Below are 17,795 nucleotides of genomic sequence, written 5' to 3' on the forward strand. Positions count from 1 at the left end.
TTTGATGTCACTGGCTTTAAGTCACTGACAAAAGGCAGCTGATAACGTGGATGGATTTTAGTCACATCTGTCATTAGCACCAGCCTCTCAGATGAACTGTCCCCTACAGCAGTGTTTAAGTAATTGCATTACATCAATGCTGAACAGCTTATCCACAATTGGCTCAGAGTTGTGTGAATTTAATTTACACGTGGCCACACTATCCCCTGGCCACCTGAATGCAAGATTTATTGCCAGCACCCTGTTTACAGCTGTGCCTGGGTACAAGAGCACAGAAGTTCTCAAGGCCAAGTGCAAGGTTCTGCACATGGGTTGGGGCAATTCCGAGCACAAGCACAGGCTGGGGGATTGAGAGCAGCCCTGAGGAGAAGGACTCAGGGGTGTTGCTGGATGAGAGGCTGGACATGAGCTGGCCATGTGCACTGACAGCCCAGAAAGCCAAAATTGTCCTGGGCTGCATCCAAAGCACTGTGGGCAGCAGGGGAAGGGGGAATTCTGCCCCTCTGCTCCACTCAGGTGAGACCCCACCTGCAGAGCTGCCTCCAGCCCCAGAGCTCACAATATAAGATGTGGATCTGTGGAGTGAGTACAGAGGAAGGACATAAGGATGATCAGAGGGCTGGGGCACCTCTGCTATGGAGACAGGCTGAGAAAGTTGGGGCTGTTCAGCCTGGAGAAGGCTTTGGAGAGACCTTAGAGCCTCTTCCAGTGCCTAAAGCAGCTACAAGAGAGCGGGAGAGGGACTTTGTACAAGGGAATGTAGTGACAGGACAAGGGGCAATGGCTTTAAACTGCAAGAGGGGAGGGTTAGATTAAATATTATGAAGAAATTCCTCACTATGTGTGTGATAAGGCACTGGCACAGGTTGGCCAGAGAAGCTGTGGATACCTCATCCCTGCTGGAAGTGTTCAAATTCAGGTTGGATGGACTTCTGAGCAACTTGGTCTAGTGGAAAGATGTCCCTGCCCACAGCAAAGGAGTTGGAAGGAGATGCTCTTTAAGATCCCTTCCAATTTAAACCATTCTATGACTTTACAATTTCAAAAGCTTCCCACCACTGCTGTAGATAGGATTCAATTCCATTCCTGTCTGATTCCAGCAGGAAGGAGCAATCTGCCTCTCAGCCTTTCCTTGTAATGAGCCTGTCAGACTCTCTGTGTTCACAGCACATCCAACAGAGGCAGCCACGGCCACGGCTTCCCCTGAGTAAGATCTCTTTGCATTTCAGTGCTGGCAGGGCTGAGGCAGCATCTGCAGCAGCAGTTTTCCAGATATTTCTATATTATTGATAGGTCTGAGGAGACAAGAAATGTTGTGATGCTCTGAGGGGAAGGAGCAGGGAGAACACCAAAGCAAAAAAGAAGGCCAAGCTTTGCTGCTGCAATTCTTACAGACACAAATGCACTTTCCCTCTGCAAAATGTTTGCCCCAGCTCCTGTGTTACAGCTGGGTTTCTGTCAGTCTCCTCCCTGGCTGGGTGGCTGCTTCCACATGTAGTTCAGCTAAGGAGAATTCCCCACTCTCCTACAGAGACATGTTTGTCATGCTTTTATCAGGGAAATCCTTGAGAGAGACTCTCAGGATGCAAACTGAAGCAGCAATTCAGTCCCAATTTGCCTGGTCTCTGCTCAGGGGATGAGAGTGAACAAGAGTTTGGTGGGTAACACTGCTCCTCACAGAACATCAACTTGCACGAGCTGTTAGGCAAGGCAAGGACCCTGTCCAGAAGCTCCTGCTCCAACGGCAAGGACATCCCAGTGTTCCATCTGGGCAAGCAGCTGAGTATGGAAAAGGGCAAGCATTCAATAAGACTTGCCCTGGCCACTCTTCCAGCCTCCCAGATAACTGAGGCTCATGGAATGAGCTGACATCCCTGCATTTACCCAAATGGATGTGCTCTTAAAGGACAATTCTCTCCTTAAGATTAATTTAATCATCTGAATAACAGCATGAAGATGAATCAGGGGCAGTTTAGGCTGGATATCAGAATGTTTTTCAGCCAGAGGGTGGATGGGCACTAGAATAAGCTCCACAGGGAAGTTGTCACAGCCCCAAGCCTGCCAGAGTTCAAGGAGCATTTGGACAACATTCTCAGGCACATGGTGGGATTCTTGAGATGTTTTGTAGGGTCAGCAGTTGGACTCAATGATCCTGATGGGTCCTTTCCAACTCAGCATATTCTATGGTTCTATGACAAGAGGATGAAATTGTTGAGCATTGAAAGACTGGGTTTGATTTATGAACCAAAACTTGTTTTAATACAGACATCAGTTTATAAATATGATGGTTCTGTTTGTCCAGATGTTTTTTAAATAACAGGCTGCCATGCAAATAACCTGAAATTTCAAAAGCTCTCACGGCCATAACAAATTCAGACAGAAAACCTTCAGAGTTAGTAATGAAAAGCAAATATTGAGGGTGCAGGCAGCAGAGTGAGAATGTGCTTCATACAAGCATTTCTAATAGAGATCATTATTTGCAAAGAATTTGGATAAACAAGGTTGGATTTCCACATGGAACTGTGGTGGAGGAAACTGAAGGGCAAGATCTAAAATTAGTCCTATTTCTCTTTTTGTGTTTTGTTTAATGAAGTACCTGGAGCAATTTCCCAGCTATGGACAAGAAATGTCAGTGACAAAGTGTCTCTGAGTTCCATGCTTTCTCAAGTATCCAAAGAGACAATTTTTTTAAACTGCCTGCATTCAAAGAAAAGGAAAGTGGGAAAAACAAGGTAAAGACACACAGTGAACAAAACCCAACCATCCAGAAAGTAGAGAAGAGCCTAGACTCCTTTTCTCCAGCACTCATTTGCTGGCAGATGTTCTGCATGATAAAAATCAAAAAACATTTAATTTGGTCTTTATTATTAATACCTGAGCTGACTGCTATTTCTTATTCTTCAAGAGATCCTTGGCAGAGTAATGTTCCAATCCATTTCTTTGGGAATTACAGAATGGAGGTCTTATTGCATCTTTAGATGGAAAACACCAGAAAAAAATACTGACAAATCTCAGGTGGATTTCTACCCAATATTTCTGTGGCTGAGGACAGGGCTTCTTTAAATTTGGAGTTATGTGAAACCCTCAGCCAGGACACCAACACAAGGACAGCAGCTGATGGAGGAAACTAAAGCTGCCTGTTTTGTCCAAGATGGGAACAGCTGCTCTGCAAACAAATGGTGCTCCACAAGAGGAGAACTCTACTGATCCCACAAGCTGCTCCATGGACAGAAATCTGAGTCATCATTCATGTGCTTTATGCTGGTGCCAGGCTGGGAAGGTGTAGGCAGGCACAGCTGATACCTTCACAGAGGATTCAGTGATCAGTGTTGGTTATTAAAGGGTGTCCATCTTTATAAAGTTTTAAAAAGGCAGGGGGAAAAAAGGAAGAAAAATACAGCCCACTTCATGAAGTGATAAAACTACAGAGACCTGCATTATCTTCAAAAATTGTGTCAAACATTTGGTTTTCTCCTATGATCAGTACAGCCTTCAGCAGAAAGAGCCATTAAGAATTCTTGTTAGGTAACATGAAGTCACACCAGCTCATCCCAGTTTGCCAAAGACAGGACAGTTTGCTGTTAACATTCTTACTCCACTAGGAACCTTTATTAGATTTTTTTCACCTTCTTTCTCTTCCAAGTGGTGTATTCAACATCGAGGCACGTTTCTCTCTCTTCAAAAATGCTGTGAGACAACTTGAATCAAATCCTTCTTTGCCTCAGATACAACAAAGGGAAATAAAGAAAATCGAGTCAATTATTTTCCTCACTTCATTTAATGGGAAGGACATTCTTCTTCAGGGGACAAGGAAAGGCAGAGACTAAGAAATCAGAGAAGGAATTTGAGGGAGCTGATTTGAGTATCAGCTGCATACAAGGAGTGGGAGAAGGATGGACCTGATGTACAGACTGAGGTCATGGACATTTGGAGATTGACAAAGGAAAAGCAAACAGGATGATTCTCTGAAAATAAAAAAGAAAAAAATCAGAGGATGATTTCTGGGGCCTCTCTTAGTGGGAATGGTGATAAAAGCATACAAATCTGGAAAGCTGTCATGTCATAATCCTTAATCAAAACAGGCTTTGAAGAAGCTTCCTGCAGGCAGGCAGCACATCCAGGATACTCTGCCAGCACAGGACAGTGCTCTACTCTCCTGCATGGAAAAACAGGACCTTATATTTGTGAGCTGAATCTTGGCTAGCAGAACCTGAAGATGCTGGTCAGGGAAACAGGAGTGGGAGGAAGCTGATGAATTTTCCAAGTAGAGACATTTAGAAATAAATTAAATGTTGGAAAACTATGGAGATCTCACACAAAATGATGGGAACAAGATCAGGTCTTGGATCTGACCCCTCATCTGATACCCAAACCTGGCAGCTCTCTCTTGACAGAAAGCAGATTTCCTCCAAAGTCAGGAATCTGAACCTGCAGAACTGCTTTATCTGAGAATCTTCCTCCCTTGCTGTAACTGGCGAAGTTTATTATCAAAAAGTTAAAGAATTAGCCATGATCATCCTTCTTTCTACAACCCAGCCATAAGCAATTAGCACTTCCAAATTGCAGAGTAGCCTTTCTATTTATTATTTCCATTAGTAGCTGCAAATTAATTATAAATGTTTCCCATTTCATTCTCTTACCTGACCTAGGAGCCTTTTTTAGACAACAGACTGCATCAAATTATTACCTTTTTTGTTTTAACACAACAAATGGAAGGGCATATTTGAGAACTCATAGCCAAACAGGATTCTTTGAGGGTGTTTTGGGTTGGTATTTTTTGCTAGAACAGCTTATGTATATATTAGCCAACATAAATTAAAAGGAAAACCTGAACTAAGACATGTAAAATTTCAAAGTATAGCTGAACAAAGGACCATGTATTTGATGTTCTCTAAGGATCCCATTTTTACCAAAATATATTAAAAACCCCTATAGAAATGGTATGTTCCCTTACAAGGATTACTTAATTTCCTGAAACCTTGGAAGAGAGAGCCTGTGGCATTTCACAGCAGGAAATTATTTGATGAAAAGCTTGAGCAGCTACATTTTCTGTAAAACAGTTAAGGGAACCATAAGCTACACAAATAGCTTTCAGTTTACCAACCCTAACCAAAGCTTTTTCAAAAACTCAGCATCAAAATAATGTCTGGAAAAAGCAGATGCAATCTCCCTCATTTCAGCTGCTCTAAGTATTTACCAGTCATACTCCAGCAAGGTTTTAGCAGCACAGAGGGATAATGAACCTCCCCAGTCCTGTCTGCACACCAAAATCTCCTCATAAATCTTGAGAAAGCACAGGCAGGGCAGTGTCACAGCTCTGTCCCCCTGCTGTCCCTCACGAGCCGTGCACAGCTGCCAGCCCAGTCCCACGTCAATCCCTGCTGGCTCCTGCTCAGGGATTTGAAACCTCGCAAAGAGCAGAGCCTTGATGTCACTCATGCACCTGACAGTGACAACACGAGTCCCTGACGTCCTTGGAGTCCTGCGCTGGCCAAAGGCACAGCTGGGAATAGCTCTCCAGCCCTGGAGCCCCAAATCCTATTAGAGCACAAAGCCTCTCTTCAGAAAGAGACACTTTTGCAATGGGTCAGTGGAGTTACAGACTTGGCTTCTTCCCCCCACATGTGTGCATTTCCCTGTGTCAATGGTAGTGAACTGATATGTAGTTTCCCCTTAAGGTTTATTTTAAAGTTTGTATCAAGAAACAAGTTTTTTTAAACTACTTCATCAAATTTCTCCATTCCATATTCTTAAATCTACCACCCTCAAACCTCACTTTAATGGAATATTACATACAGTGTCAAAAATTTTGTGGGAAATGCACATCTCCTCCCTCCAGCTATCTACCCTTTATGTTTACTTTTATTCTGTCAAAAGCTAATCAGGTTACAGATATAAATTTCTGGTTTGTTATTTGCAACATCTATTGCAATTCTACAAAATCCTGAAAGTCACAGTTTACAAGGTTCTTAGAGCAACTTACCATTCAACAGCCACCAAAGCAGGGGAATAAAACCTGGACTTTCACTGATGTACTTCAAGCCTTTCAAGTTGATACTCACATTGTAAAGTGACATTAGCATTAGCCTAGAATTGCAAGAAAGGAGATCTGAGGGCCTTTGATTTCTTTGCATGCTTCAGCACCTTTTGCCATTTGTGACAAGCATCTACCAGGGCAGAAGCCTGTGCTAATAATTTACATTTTGGTAACAGAGATAAATCTCAAATTATATATAAGCAATGTTGTGCAAACCTTTGTTTCTACTGTTAAACCACATATTCCAAACATGTGGAAAAGAGTAAGAAGGTCTCAGGGAGGGGTTGGAATGTTCTCTGTTCTGGAGCCAGCTTGGCTACTGCTCTCTCTCATGCCTGAGATAAACCTGTGTGTCACTGCCACCATGTCCAAACAAAAGGGAAATGATAATTCCAAATGGACTTCACACCTCACATCCAATTCTCAAACAAGATCTCATGGTTTAAGCTCCTATGCCACCAGCAGACTTTTGGACACTCTGCGGGCACCTTCAGAAAAGGCAGTGATCCATTGCAGGCTAAACTGAGTTTTAAGAGGTGCAATTTATGTGCTCTAAGTTTAATTATTAAGGAGGAGAAGGAAGGAAGAGCAGATTTATTAAATCTACTGCACCAGTGGCCACTGCCAAGCAGGGAGGGGTGCTCTGGATCTGAAATTGCAGCTGGGAAAGGCCATACATTGCTTCTCTTCCAGCCCCTGCAGCTCTGGCCTTCCAGAACAAGCCCTGACAAAAGAGCACAGCACTACCTATAATCACCCAGAATGGAAATGATCAATAAACCATCATCTTATAATGGCAATGTTAACATTTCTTGAGAATGTCTTTTACCCTTAATCTGTTTGACATTTGCAGTTAGAAATAAAGTGACGTAAAAAGGCGCTGCTGTGTTTGTATTTTTATTTCACTTGTTTGCTTTGTGCAGACAAAAGGGACTGGTGCTGGTGATGCAGGGAAGTGCTGAGGTTTTTGGAGTGTTGGAACACCCCACAAGCCACTGCAGTGGCATATTAATATATAACAGCATATGTAATTAAACACACTCACCTAGGCACAACAGAGAAGCATTTCCAGGCCCTTTATAACCACCTTCATCTCCAGGATCAGCACATTTTAGTAAATATTTTTTGCAATAATAATTGCAAAAGTGCTTATTGAAGCAAACCTGATGTAAATGATTACTGGATAAACAATACTTTCTGGTGTTTTTTTCTAAAATGTGAAGTGAGTCTTGATTATGCATTTCATACTCTTCCTATTCAGACAAGCCAAATTTAATTAACATCTTGTACTACTGTATCTGTCAATGCTTTCTTTAAAATCTCGAACTAAATGCACAGCTAAAGCCCCTTCTTGTCTTGTTAATACATGGGATTAGTATATAAAATGTACTATTATGTTTAAATATGCCTCTTTACTGGCTACTTTGAACTGCCACAAAAGCAAAGTTAAATGTTCTTAACCATTTAATTACAGCTACAAACAATTATGTAAATGTTTATTGACTGTGTAACAATTACAAACATTGAACAAACCCTACACCAGTGAGAAGAAAACCTGAAGTGTTTCACATCTGCTATTTCAGAAAGGCAAGGACACCCCTGAGATTTCAGTCTCAGCACTCAGGTTGATGCCTGGGATATGTTTATTCCATACTCACAGACTACAGTGGATATCACAGCAGTTTTGGAGTAAGTGACAGGCTCTCCCTGTAATTTTTTTTGTTTATATATTCATCCAAATAGAACACAGGATTGCTAGAACAAGAAAAGAAAACCCCTCTCTTTATCAGCTTACTCTGATACTGCTGTGTGTAGAACTGGACTCATGGTTTCCACTGATTTGTCACACAGCAAGGAAAAATATCTTTGAAAATAAAAGCTAGAAAATAATTGTAAAACCTCAGAACTAAGCAAAAGACAACCACAGCATTTAAAATTAAAGCCAATTTTTACTTCAACTGATTGGATTATAAGTTGATGTCCTCCCATGCAACACCATGGTGATGCATTAAGAAAAATACATTGCATTTACAGAATAATGAACAGACATTTTCATCTGTGAGGTGTAGTTTTAAAAATGTATCTGTCTGTATGAATATATATATATAAATGTATGTGCAAACATTATTTATGATGACTGCAGAGTCCATTTTCACCTAACTTTGAAACTGCACTAGAATTTATGGAAACCTTCATATCCCTGTCTCACAGTTGTCTTTCATTTTGTCCTGGCTTATGCTCCCTGTGGGAGGAGAAAAGGGAGTTCTTCTGACACATCTGCTTATGAAAATGCTGATTAAGGTTAACCAGCAGCTAAAAAACTTTACATGCAAAGAACAATTTAAAAACAAAGCAACCAATCCCCCAAAACCCTTCTTTTCTGAGCTGGGAAACTGTAAAACTCTCCAAAAGGATAAGAAAAAATATAGTCTTAGTTAGTAACAGGTTTTTTCAAACTGAAGAGGGACAAGACACATACAGAGCTCATTAAAAAAAAGGGCTTTTTTTTTTATTATGGACATGAAAGACAAACATAGGGAAACATTTTGCACTAAAATATTTGAGCAAATCAGGCTCCCTCATCCTCTGACAAGGCCATGAAGAAATGTCCTTTCTGGCATTTCCTCTAATGTCAGAACACAGCAATTTTTCTTAACCCAATGGCAAGTTCAGAGTAAGGAAAAAAAATGTTGGTTCTGTGGGAATCAAAAAATATCATCACTGCACTGCATTCAAGCTATTGTAACACATGCTTAGTATTTCTCACTTATCAACCACCTTGAGCAACCTCTTTTCCAAGCCTTCCTCCATTTGTTAGCCTGCCAAACTGGCCCCTGTTGAATTCCTTGCCACCTCATGGGATTGTTCTATGCATATTTTACCAGCAGTGCTGTGTTGGCAGCCAAATTTACAGCACCATGGGTAATTCTTCTGCAAAGCAGGCAGATTTTGAAGATATAAACTCAAAAGAAAGGCCTTCAAATCCAATTACATTAATACAATATGAAATGATCAAAAATAGTTTATCTGGAGCCATAGACACATATCCACCTGAAATTCAGAGTGTGTGTGTAGGAACAACTTTCCTCCTCTTCTTAAAGTCCTCTTTTATTTTTACCCCATTTACAGATTCTGAAACAGCATGGATCCTCTTTTCAGGGCTGTTTTTTGGTTTTGGTTGGTTGGTTTGATTTTTTTCATACACATGAAGGCACAAATTACCTTTTATTTCATAAACTGAGATTCTCACACAATTCTTTCAGTTGGGATGTTCTCATAAAACCCCTACCACTGACCTTCAAGCCCAGAGCTTGGGAAACAGAGTAAGTAACTGAGCTCAAATCATCAAGCCACTATCTACAGCACAGGCTGCTCAGCTTTCCCCTCACCAGCCAACAGGGAAAGGCAAACACCTTCAGAAGCAACCTGCTCCCCCTCACATGAGCCATCACCTGACAGCACCATCTCCTCCTAGTGAGCGTGGGAAGGAGCCCAGGCAGGCAGCAAATGCTTGACATCCCCCTCTCTGACACTGAGGTTAGGCAAGATAAAACCTCTCCAAAGTGAGACCAAGCCTGATTTCATGGCTATCACATCCAACCTGCCTAAATGTGTGCCTGGATGTGGTCAAGTTACTGTAGCTGACAGGGCTGCTGTTTGTCAGCTGAGCTCTGACAGCTGCCTGGGGCATGAATTGGTTGTGTATTTATGAAAAAACCACCACAGTGGCTCAAACCACCTTCATGAACAAAAGAACCAGGTGTACTGGACCAGTGCCCACAGCTCAGCAGATGAGGCACTCGTTAAGCCACAGCAATTTGCTCAGCCAAGGCCATATACCCTCAGCTTGTAAGGTCTTGGAGAAAAAGGCAAAGACAATTGTTTATTTAATCTCTCCATCAGCTGAAAAGCACTTTTGCAGTAGCTGAACTGTGCAACAGGGCCTTGCCTTTAGAGCTGTATTGCAAGGTCACTTTACAAGCATTGCCTCTTACAAACTGAAGTGTGTGGTGAGTCTGGCTGCTAAAGAGCATAAAATGATTTAATTTTTGCTCTTAGCAGCTCCATAACTCACTTTTTTTACTAAGGACATGTGACATTTTAGGAGTGAATAAAAATGAGTTTACATTTCCCACATCTTCTCTGCTGTAAAACTTGACCTCACATCTTCCTTATTTCACACCAAACTCATGACCCCCTCCCAAGCCAGAAGAGGGCACCCCTGCTCACCTTTACAATATTATGGTGCTTAAGAGACTTCCCAAGAGACAAAACCTGGATAAAGCTTTGCAGTCAACCCCAGTATATCTGCAAGGAATGCTACTGGGAAAAGTGCTTCCAAAAATTATGTTTCCTCTGCAGGGAAGGAATAATGGGAGAGTGGGAAAACTACTGTCATCACTTGAGTTGCACTGCAAGATAACACATCTCATTTGAAAGGGGCAAGAAAAGTCAACATACACTTTAAATTTGTTACAGAGTCCTGGCTTCATGTCTCCCAGGAGATGCATCATCGTGTCCAGCAACTCCCGACTGGAACTGACCAGGAACTCACGGCCACACGCCAGCGCGGCCACATCTGTGGGAAAGCACAAAACATCACCAACAATTATGTTCAAACAGGAGTTTCTGCTAATTATCAGGCCCACTAAAAAGATTGGTCAGCTGGGAAGAATGAACTATGGCACTAATATACATTTCAGACTACATTCACCTATATAGCAAATACTGGACAACAAACACTGGTCAAGCTCCCTCAAAATTCTGCATTGGTAAACAAAGCATTTATTCAGAATGCCCAGTGTCCCAACAGCAACACAGTAAATTGTGAAACAAAAGGCTCTAATCATCCACAGGTAATGGGTGACTGAAACAAAGCTGAACATTACAGGTTCCACTTTAAAGGAACAGGATCCCAGAGTTTTACAACCACTCAATTCAATATACCTGGCACATCACACAACCAAAACTCTTATGAACATCTACTCAACAGAACTATTCTTCCTACCTCTCTGCAAGTGTGGCATTATTCAAGCACAAACCAAAAGGCAAAATTATTTGCAAAGGCTACTGTTCCAAAGCAGACTTTCCTTTATTATTTTCCCTTATACCTGCCCCCTACTCAGTAAGTACAGTGGCATAATGCATCAAATCATAATTTTATTATTTTATCTTTATTGACATCCCAACACCTAAAAATCCCACATTCAGAAAAGCTGGTCATTCAAGAATCACTTATTTATACCAATATCTACTGTTTTGTCCATCTTGCATCTTTAGTGTAATTTTGATAGTTTCACAGAAATTCAGATGATATATCAGCCTCACAGCCTCCCAAACCAAGCACAGTCATTCTGCAACAGATTTGTGGCTTTTTACTTATTTTCTGGACTTAAAAAAAAAAACTTAGCATGGAAGTCAGGTTTATAACCTTCTACTTCTCTTATACAGCGAAAGTGCAGTGTATCTGACAGTAACAAAAATTTTAAGCACTTTCAAAATCTGTGCCTTAAACTGGAGCTGATCTACTTGCACCATCTGCAATCTGTAATCTTGTAGATGTTGGCATCACTGGTGATTCACAAAGAAAATTGCTCAATGTGTACACACTAATGTGAGCGTACAAGACTGGTACAATGGTCCTTGTTTCATTCCAGACTGAGGGATGCAACAGGGAATTTCAGAACTGAAAAGCTCTTACCCATCTAGTCCTTAACAATGTCACAGGCAGCACAGAAGTGCCTGTAACAGAAGTGTCAGTAACAAAATTTCCTGGAACTTTAGAAAACCAGAAGGTCACCCAAGATATCAATAGTGACAACTTAACTTTGAGAAGCTGCATTTACTGCAGCTCCTATGAGGCAATACACAGTCCCAGTAGGCGTGGAATGCTATTCTGAGACACAACATTAACTTACTTGTTACAATCCCTGCCAAAGCTAATACAAACTGATTTTCCTCAGAATCCAAATCCTGCTGTTTCATGTCTTCACTTAATGACTTCACAAAGCTCTCCATGGTCTGGGCAGTGATTGTGAAAAACTTTACTGCTTTACTCTGCAAGTATGGAGGACAAGAAAGATTACACACACTACAGCAACTATAATTATTAGATGCTACAGTAAAACTGCTCAGTCTTCCAAATTATTAAAACATCCAGTTACTTCAAATAAACAACAGAAAATACCATGTATTCACTGAGTGACATGTTTGATTCCCTAATATTTGAAACCATTACCTTAGAAGAAAACAGGAAAGTACTCAAGGCCGCATTTATTCGTAAAACTGAACTACTGCAAATCTACCTCCTAAGCACACAATAACATATAATCAACCAGCAGAATTAAAGCTTATTATCAGAAGTAAGGATGTTATCTCTTTGTTTTGCAGTTGTTGCACTAGGTGTTTCACATTCAGCTGGCCTGCTGCAGTAGCTTTTGTCAAAGTCAGCTGAAGATTGGAGACTTAACATGAAATTCCTAAGAAAACAATCAAGTCCCCAGGAAAAAAAGCAGAATTTAAATGGATCCTAATAGGACTCATTAATTATTGCTCAATAACAGTAACAGGCTATGCAGAAGTTCCTTGGAAAAGGAAATGGAGGTCTCTCGTGGGTCACAGGCTAAACTTAAGTCAACCATGTCATGTGAGAAAAAATAATCACCACAGCAGAGCACATGAGCAGGAGCACAGCTGTAATTTGGGACAGTCTTTTCCCCTCAGCTGTAATCCTGCTCCACTTGGAGGTATCTCAGCTGAAGGAGCACCACCTGGTCAAAGAGCCTGGCCTGAGGTGCAGAGTCCACAAAGAAGGATGGAGAGACCCATTTCTGTTTATTGGTAATTCTGACTAGTAAAACACTGCTGGAACTCTATTTCACACAGAGGATGAAGGCTTTCATAAACAAAATTGTGTGGCAGAGAGCCCATAATGCTGGGTTTCCCAGTGTCTTTAATAATTTTTCCAATTGTTTCATGAAGCAGATGAAATGTTTAGTCAATCCCGACAGTGACCCAGTGGTAGAGTTCAAGAAATGCCTGAACTTTTATTCATTTTGTAAAGTGACTGAAAATCTTCATACTTGTGCAAAATGACTGCTTTGACAATATGTGCAAAGCTAGTGGTAACATCTATTTATTTCTCCACTGCTGCATGTTCACTGCATTAAAGATGTACTGATCCTGTGGGGTGACTTCAGCAAGAGGAGATGAAAAGCAGGCTCAGTCAACACAGTATCTTCACAAATGATGCTGTGGCCCCAGAACAACAGGAATGGAGGGATCATAGAGAAAGAGGAGGAAGATAAGTGCAATTCTGCATGTGCTGGATGTAGTTTTTATATGGACACCACTCCTCAAAGACGGCAACTTTAACAGCAGCACTGACTATATAGCTCAAGAACAAAGAGGGGGTGAGAGAAAATGAAGAGCCCAACAAGTCATTATGAAAATACATATTCACAGGGGAACATGAGGGTACTAAGCACCCTGAGTAGTTGCTATGTTGCACAGAAAACAAGAGAAATCTTCTATCTGCCAGCCTCTTGAGGTTTCACTGGTGCCCTCTGTGCTGATCCTCCTTTCCACACAGCCACTACTTAACTAGTGCTGAGCTCCAGCAGAGACCCTTCAGGTTTATAAATAGCAAACACTGCACACTCTGCACAGTCCCTTATTAACTGGATGGCATTTTCATGGGACTGAAGAATGTCCAACCCACACATGTTTAGATAAGGACAGTTCTGAAAGCAGCCATTAAGGTGCTTGAGCTCACATGGTGCAATGAACCCTCTGCTGTCTGTAAAACTCCTGTGTGAAAGCTCCAGGTAACATGAAAAACTGCTGCCACTAAATATAAAGTCATTTGTCACCATATGAGACAACTGAAGTAGCAAAACACCTTGTAGGATCCAAAATTTCTCAAGTTGAAGCAAGCCTTGATGCTGTTCTGAAATCAAACCTCCAGGTTATATTTCCATGTGAGAAGCCTGTCATATCTGGCTGAAGCTTTTTGAAAAACATCCAAAACAATCTCACGGAAATTAATTTACTTCTCTTTTTGGTACATGCAGGTAGGAAATCTTGAAAACTCTCTCATGGTGCTTCTCTGGATGTCTCTTCAAATTCTCTCTGGGAACACAGGCAAGGCCAGCAGGCATCTCTCCCCCACTGCCTTGAGAACTACCTGTGTCACATTTCAAATCTCTTGCTGCAGTTCTGATTTTCCCAACCCTTATGGACACAAAACATATACTGGCCACTAACATCATTTCAGTCCATTTGCATTACAGGATTGGAAGGAAGATCTACTTCTGTATTGCTTCAAAGGCTGAAAAAAGCTTGGGCATTGTTCTGTAAGGCATGACATGATTCTGAATTGATGCCACCTTCCCCATGTGCTTAAATATCAGCAAGAGTTTCAAAGCACCCTTGATGTTCTCATGCATTTGCGTAGTTCACAGCACCTTCTCAGGGGAGGAGGGAAGAAGCTACAAGCTGTACAACTTGTCCCAGAATAACCCAAACCAAATACGTTGTATGACAAATCTCCATCATCTTTTAATGACCTGACTCACTGCCAGCTGCAATCTGTGGTTGACACAATGCCACACAATCCATTTATGCTTTTCCTAGGAGTCTTGGTTCAAGCCAGGCACGTTTCTCACAGTGTTAAATGCACCATCCTGAGAAAATTATGCCCCCAAATGTTGCTCTGATCTTCACCAGAAGTACAGCAGTTCAACAGGCTTTAATGACTGCTGGAAATTACTAGTTTGCATTTCAAACCAACCTAACCCCCAAAGTATTGATCTTCACACTTGGGTTTTTTACCTTCAAACAAGTCTTCAGGCAACAGTTTTGTTTTTAACTAATTCAACTGAATATCCATACTTAAGACTGCTTTGTTCTTTAAATTTTAGCTGCTTTATATAGTATTTTACAGATGTTTTTCCTAGTAACTGCTGCTGCTTGGATTTGGAATCATCCATCAGAAGTCATCATTAATAAGGCATCACTGTACAGCTTTCTAATATCCAATATATAAAGTTGTAATTGTATTTTGGAACACCCAACTAAAACAAGTCTTACAAACACATTGGTTTACCACTTACTATAATGAACTAATCTTATTCACTCAGCTGTTCATCATGCTGCTGAAAAATCAAGCCAAAAGAAACTGTGGCATCAGTTCACTCAGATTAAAAACAGCAATTCCTTCTCATGTTGGCTGTGTCAAGAATGAAAATTTTATTTTTATCAGGCTTGTTTCCTTAGTCCCTCCTAATTCCATCAGCTGCACTTGGCAGTGAAATCATGATAGCTGCAATATTACCATTGTCATTAACTATTGTTGTTCTGGTTTTGTGGTTTATTATTGTTTTTTTTTAAATAGTCTACTTGCCCATGTTTAATATTGATGATTTAATACGATCCATGAGCACTGAGGGTCTCAATTTCCAAGAGTCATTCACGTATTAAGGCAGCAGAAAGGTTTAAAGAAGTTGAGAATCAATGGATCTGTCTTTTCTCCATGGAAATAGCTCCTCCAAGCTCTCCACAGGCATAGAAACTCCTGCATGTGCCCAGGAACTATTCTCTCCTTCTGTTAACTTGTGAAGATATTGTGCTAACTGTAGCCTTGCTTCAGTTTAGCTGTGTGTGGTGGCAAACAGATAAGCCTCATTTGTTAACAAAAGAAATAATTACTGCATTTATTCATAACACTTCTGAGCTCCAACCCTTCTCAATCGAGAATGGATGGTTCCCAAAGAACATGCAAACCAGAAAACATTTTTGCTGTCCAGACAGTTTCTGAAATACATCCTTAAAGTGTGCTCCACAGCAAGGCCCTTATTTTAAAGGTCCTTGTTTTAAAGGCCTGAGGGCATTCCCAGGAGTCAGTATTCACCTGCCATACTTACTCCTCCTAGAATGGACTTCACAGCCTCCTCATTGCTGGACACCCCCCAGAGCAAGGTGCACACTGCTGCTCCCATCTCTGTGCAATACTCTGCCTGCTGCAGGAGCTGCTGCTTGGCCTCGTTCAGCTGCTGCCGCAGCTCCAGCTTCTCCTGGAACAGCGGAAGGAAATTTTGGTTGCACTTCACGTCTCCCACACCAAGTTTCTAGGCTAAGGGACAGAACAAGAGACACAATCATGGCCATCTCTGAAAAGGGAGGGTAACCCAGAGCAGTTGCAGACACATTCCTTCTCTCCTGAGCTGTCTCTAAGTAGTGCAGGCTGACAGGAACCAGAAACTGTCCACAAGGTCAAACCAAGTGACCCACTGAGACTGAGTGGCACCTAGAGAAGCCTGGCAGGAGACATCTCCCCCTGAGCAAACAGCTCCATGTCTCTTCAGGAGAGAGGGATTTCAGCATCAGAGGCCAGCCTTCCCTGACACCTTCCAAAAGATACAGGAAACATCTCACAGGAGGGGAGGGTTGTTTTGTTTTTCAAAACAGGATTCTGTTCTAGCCAACATGGAACAGTTGCTGGATATCTAGGATAAATATTGTTGTCTCTTCCAGCTCTTTTCAGTTGGCATAGTCCTGAGCAGCAGTGGTAAAGCAATAGAGTCCCAAAACCCATACCTAAGGTTTGGAGGTTGGAGGACCTTCCATTGCAAGAAAGCTGAGGCACCACTGTGCATCCATGAGATTCGGAACAACGTGATCTAGTGAAAGTTGTGGGACTGGAATGAGGTAACACAACTCCAAAATCCCTTCCAACCCAAACTGTTCCATAGCACAATGAGTCTATGATCACTTAAGTGAGCTGCTAAGCGGTTCTTGCCACAAAGCATAAACAGATAACAGATCAACCCTACAGAACCAGAGCACAACCTCCATTTGGCAGTATTTTCTCCAATCACATGGGAAGCTGGCTGGAAGGATACCATGGAATTGGGCAGGATTGTAAGTCTCACTGCCTTCCTAGCAGCTGCCACAGGAGTGGCAAAGCTGCTGCACTTCTTGGTTTAGAGCCAGCACAGACAGGGAGATCAAGGCAGGGATTCTGCAGTCTGTGTCTCGGCGTGGGTGGGGGCTCCCAGCTAACTCCTGGTGCGGTGGTATTAAGGAAAAAGGAAAGCCCAAAGCCAGTCCAGAAAAATGATGCTAATTCAAGTATTAAAAGAGAGAATCACAGATTGCACAATGTCCAAAAACAGAAGGATCTTACTCTGCCCATTTTACAAACATGATACTTTCAAATTCACTGCAGAAAATACCTTCCTCAGCTCAGCCTTCCCAGTGTGTTTGGCTGTCAGGATAAAGTATGGGGAAATGAGAAGGAATCTTTTCTATGTAAATTTTGAAAGCAAGTAAACAGAACAAGACTTTCAACCCATGTATTGTCATCAAGACTTCAAGTGTCTTGTTGGTTTTGGGGCTCACCTCAATGCTTCATGTTGAGGGTTTGTAAAGAATAGAAATGTAAACTCATCTGAAAATTTACATAATATGTTGTCAAACAGTACAGAGCTGTGTTCTGTCACCAACTACCTCCTGATCACACCTACCAGCCTGATTTGCACTGCTGCTGATGGAACATACAGGTAAGGATTTGTAAAGTTCAAATTCAATTTCTTAAGCAGACTTTTGTGCGTATTTACTCTCTGGAATCTCTCTCACCTATACAGGCAAAAGACTGACACTTGCTGCTGATTCCACAGGCAGAAACTCCCAGGAAAAGTCTCTTATTTCTTAATACTTTGATCATGTTTAAGCAAATTAGCCAAATTCCATCTTTTAC

General features: G+C 41.6%; 1 protein-coding gene across 1 annotated transcript in view; it reads right to left on the reverse strand.

Annotated features, from left to right (window-relative positions):
* HSF2BP (heat shock transcription factor 2 binding protein) overlaps positions 1 to 17,795 on the reverse strand; it is a 31,177-nt gene that overhangs the window by 4,516 nt on the left and 8,866 nt on the right. The window contains exons 4-7 of the mRNA XM_030956536.1: positions 15,961 to 16,110; positions 11,956 to 12,094; positions 10,499 to 10,616; positions 5,984 to 6,087 (exon numbers count right to left, since the gene is read on the reverse strand). Of these exons, the coding sequence (XP_030812396.1) occupies positions 5,984 to 6,087; positions 10,499 to 10,616; positions 11,956 to 12,094; positions 15,961 to 16,110 (511 nt within the window). The remainder of the gene's footprint in view (positions 1 to 5,983; positions 6,088 to 10,498; positions 10,617 to 11,955; positions 12,095 to 15,960; positions 16,111 to 17,795) is intronic.

The sequence above is a fragment of the Camarhynchus parvulus genome, chromosome 1 (assembly GCF_901933205.1).
Source record: "Camarhynchus parvulus chromosome 1, STF_HiC, whole genome shotgun sequence".
In the NCBI taxonomy this organism is placed as follows: domain Eukaryota; kingdom Metazoa; phylum Chordata; class Aves; order Passeriformes; family Thraupidae; genus Camarhynchus; species Camarhynchus parvulus.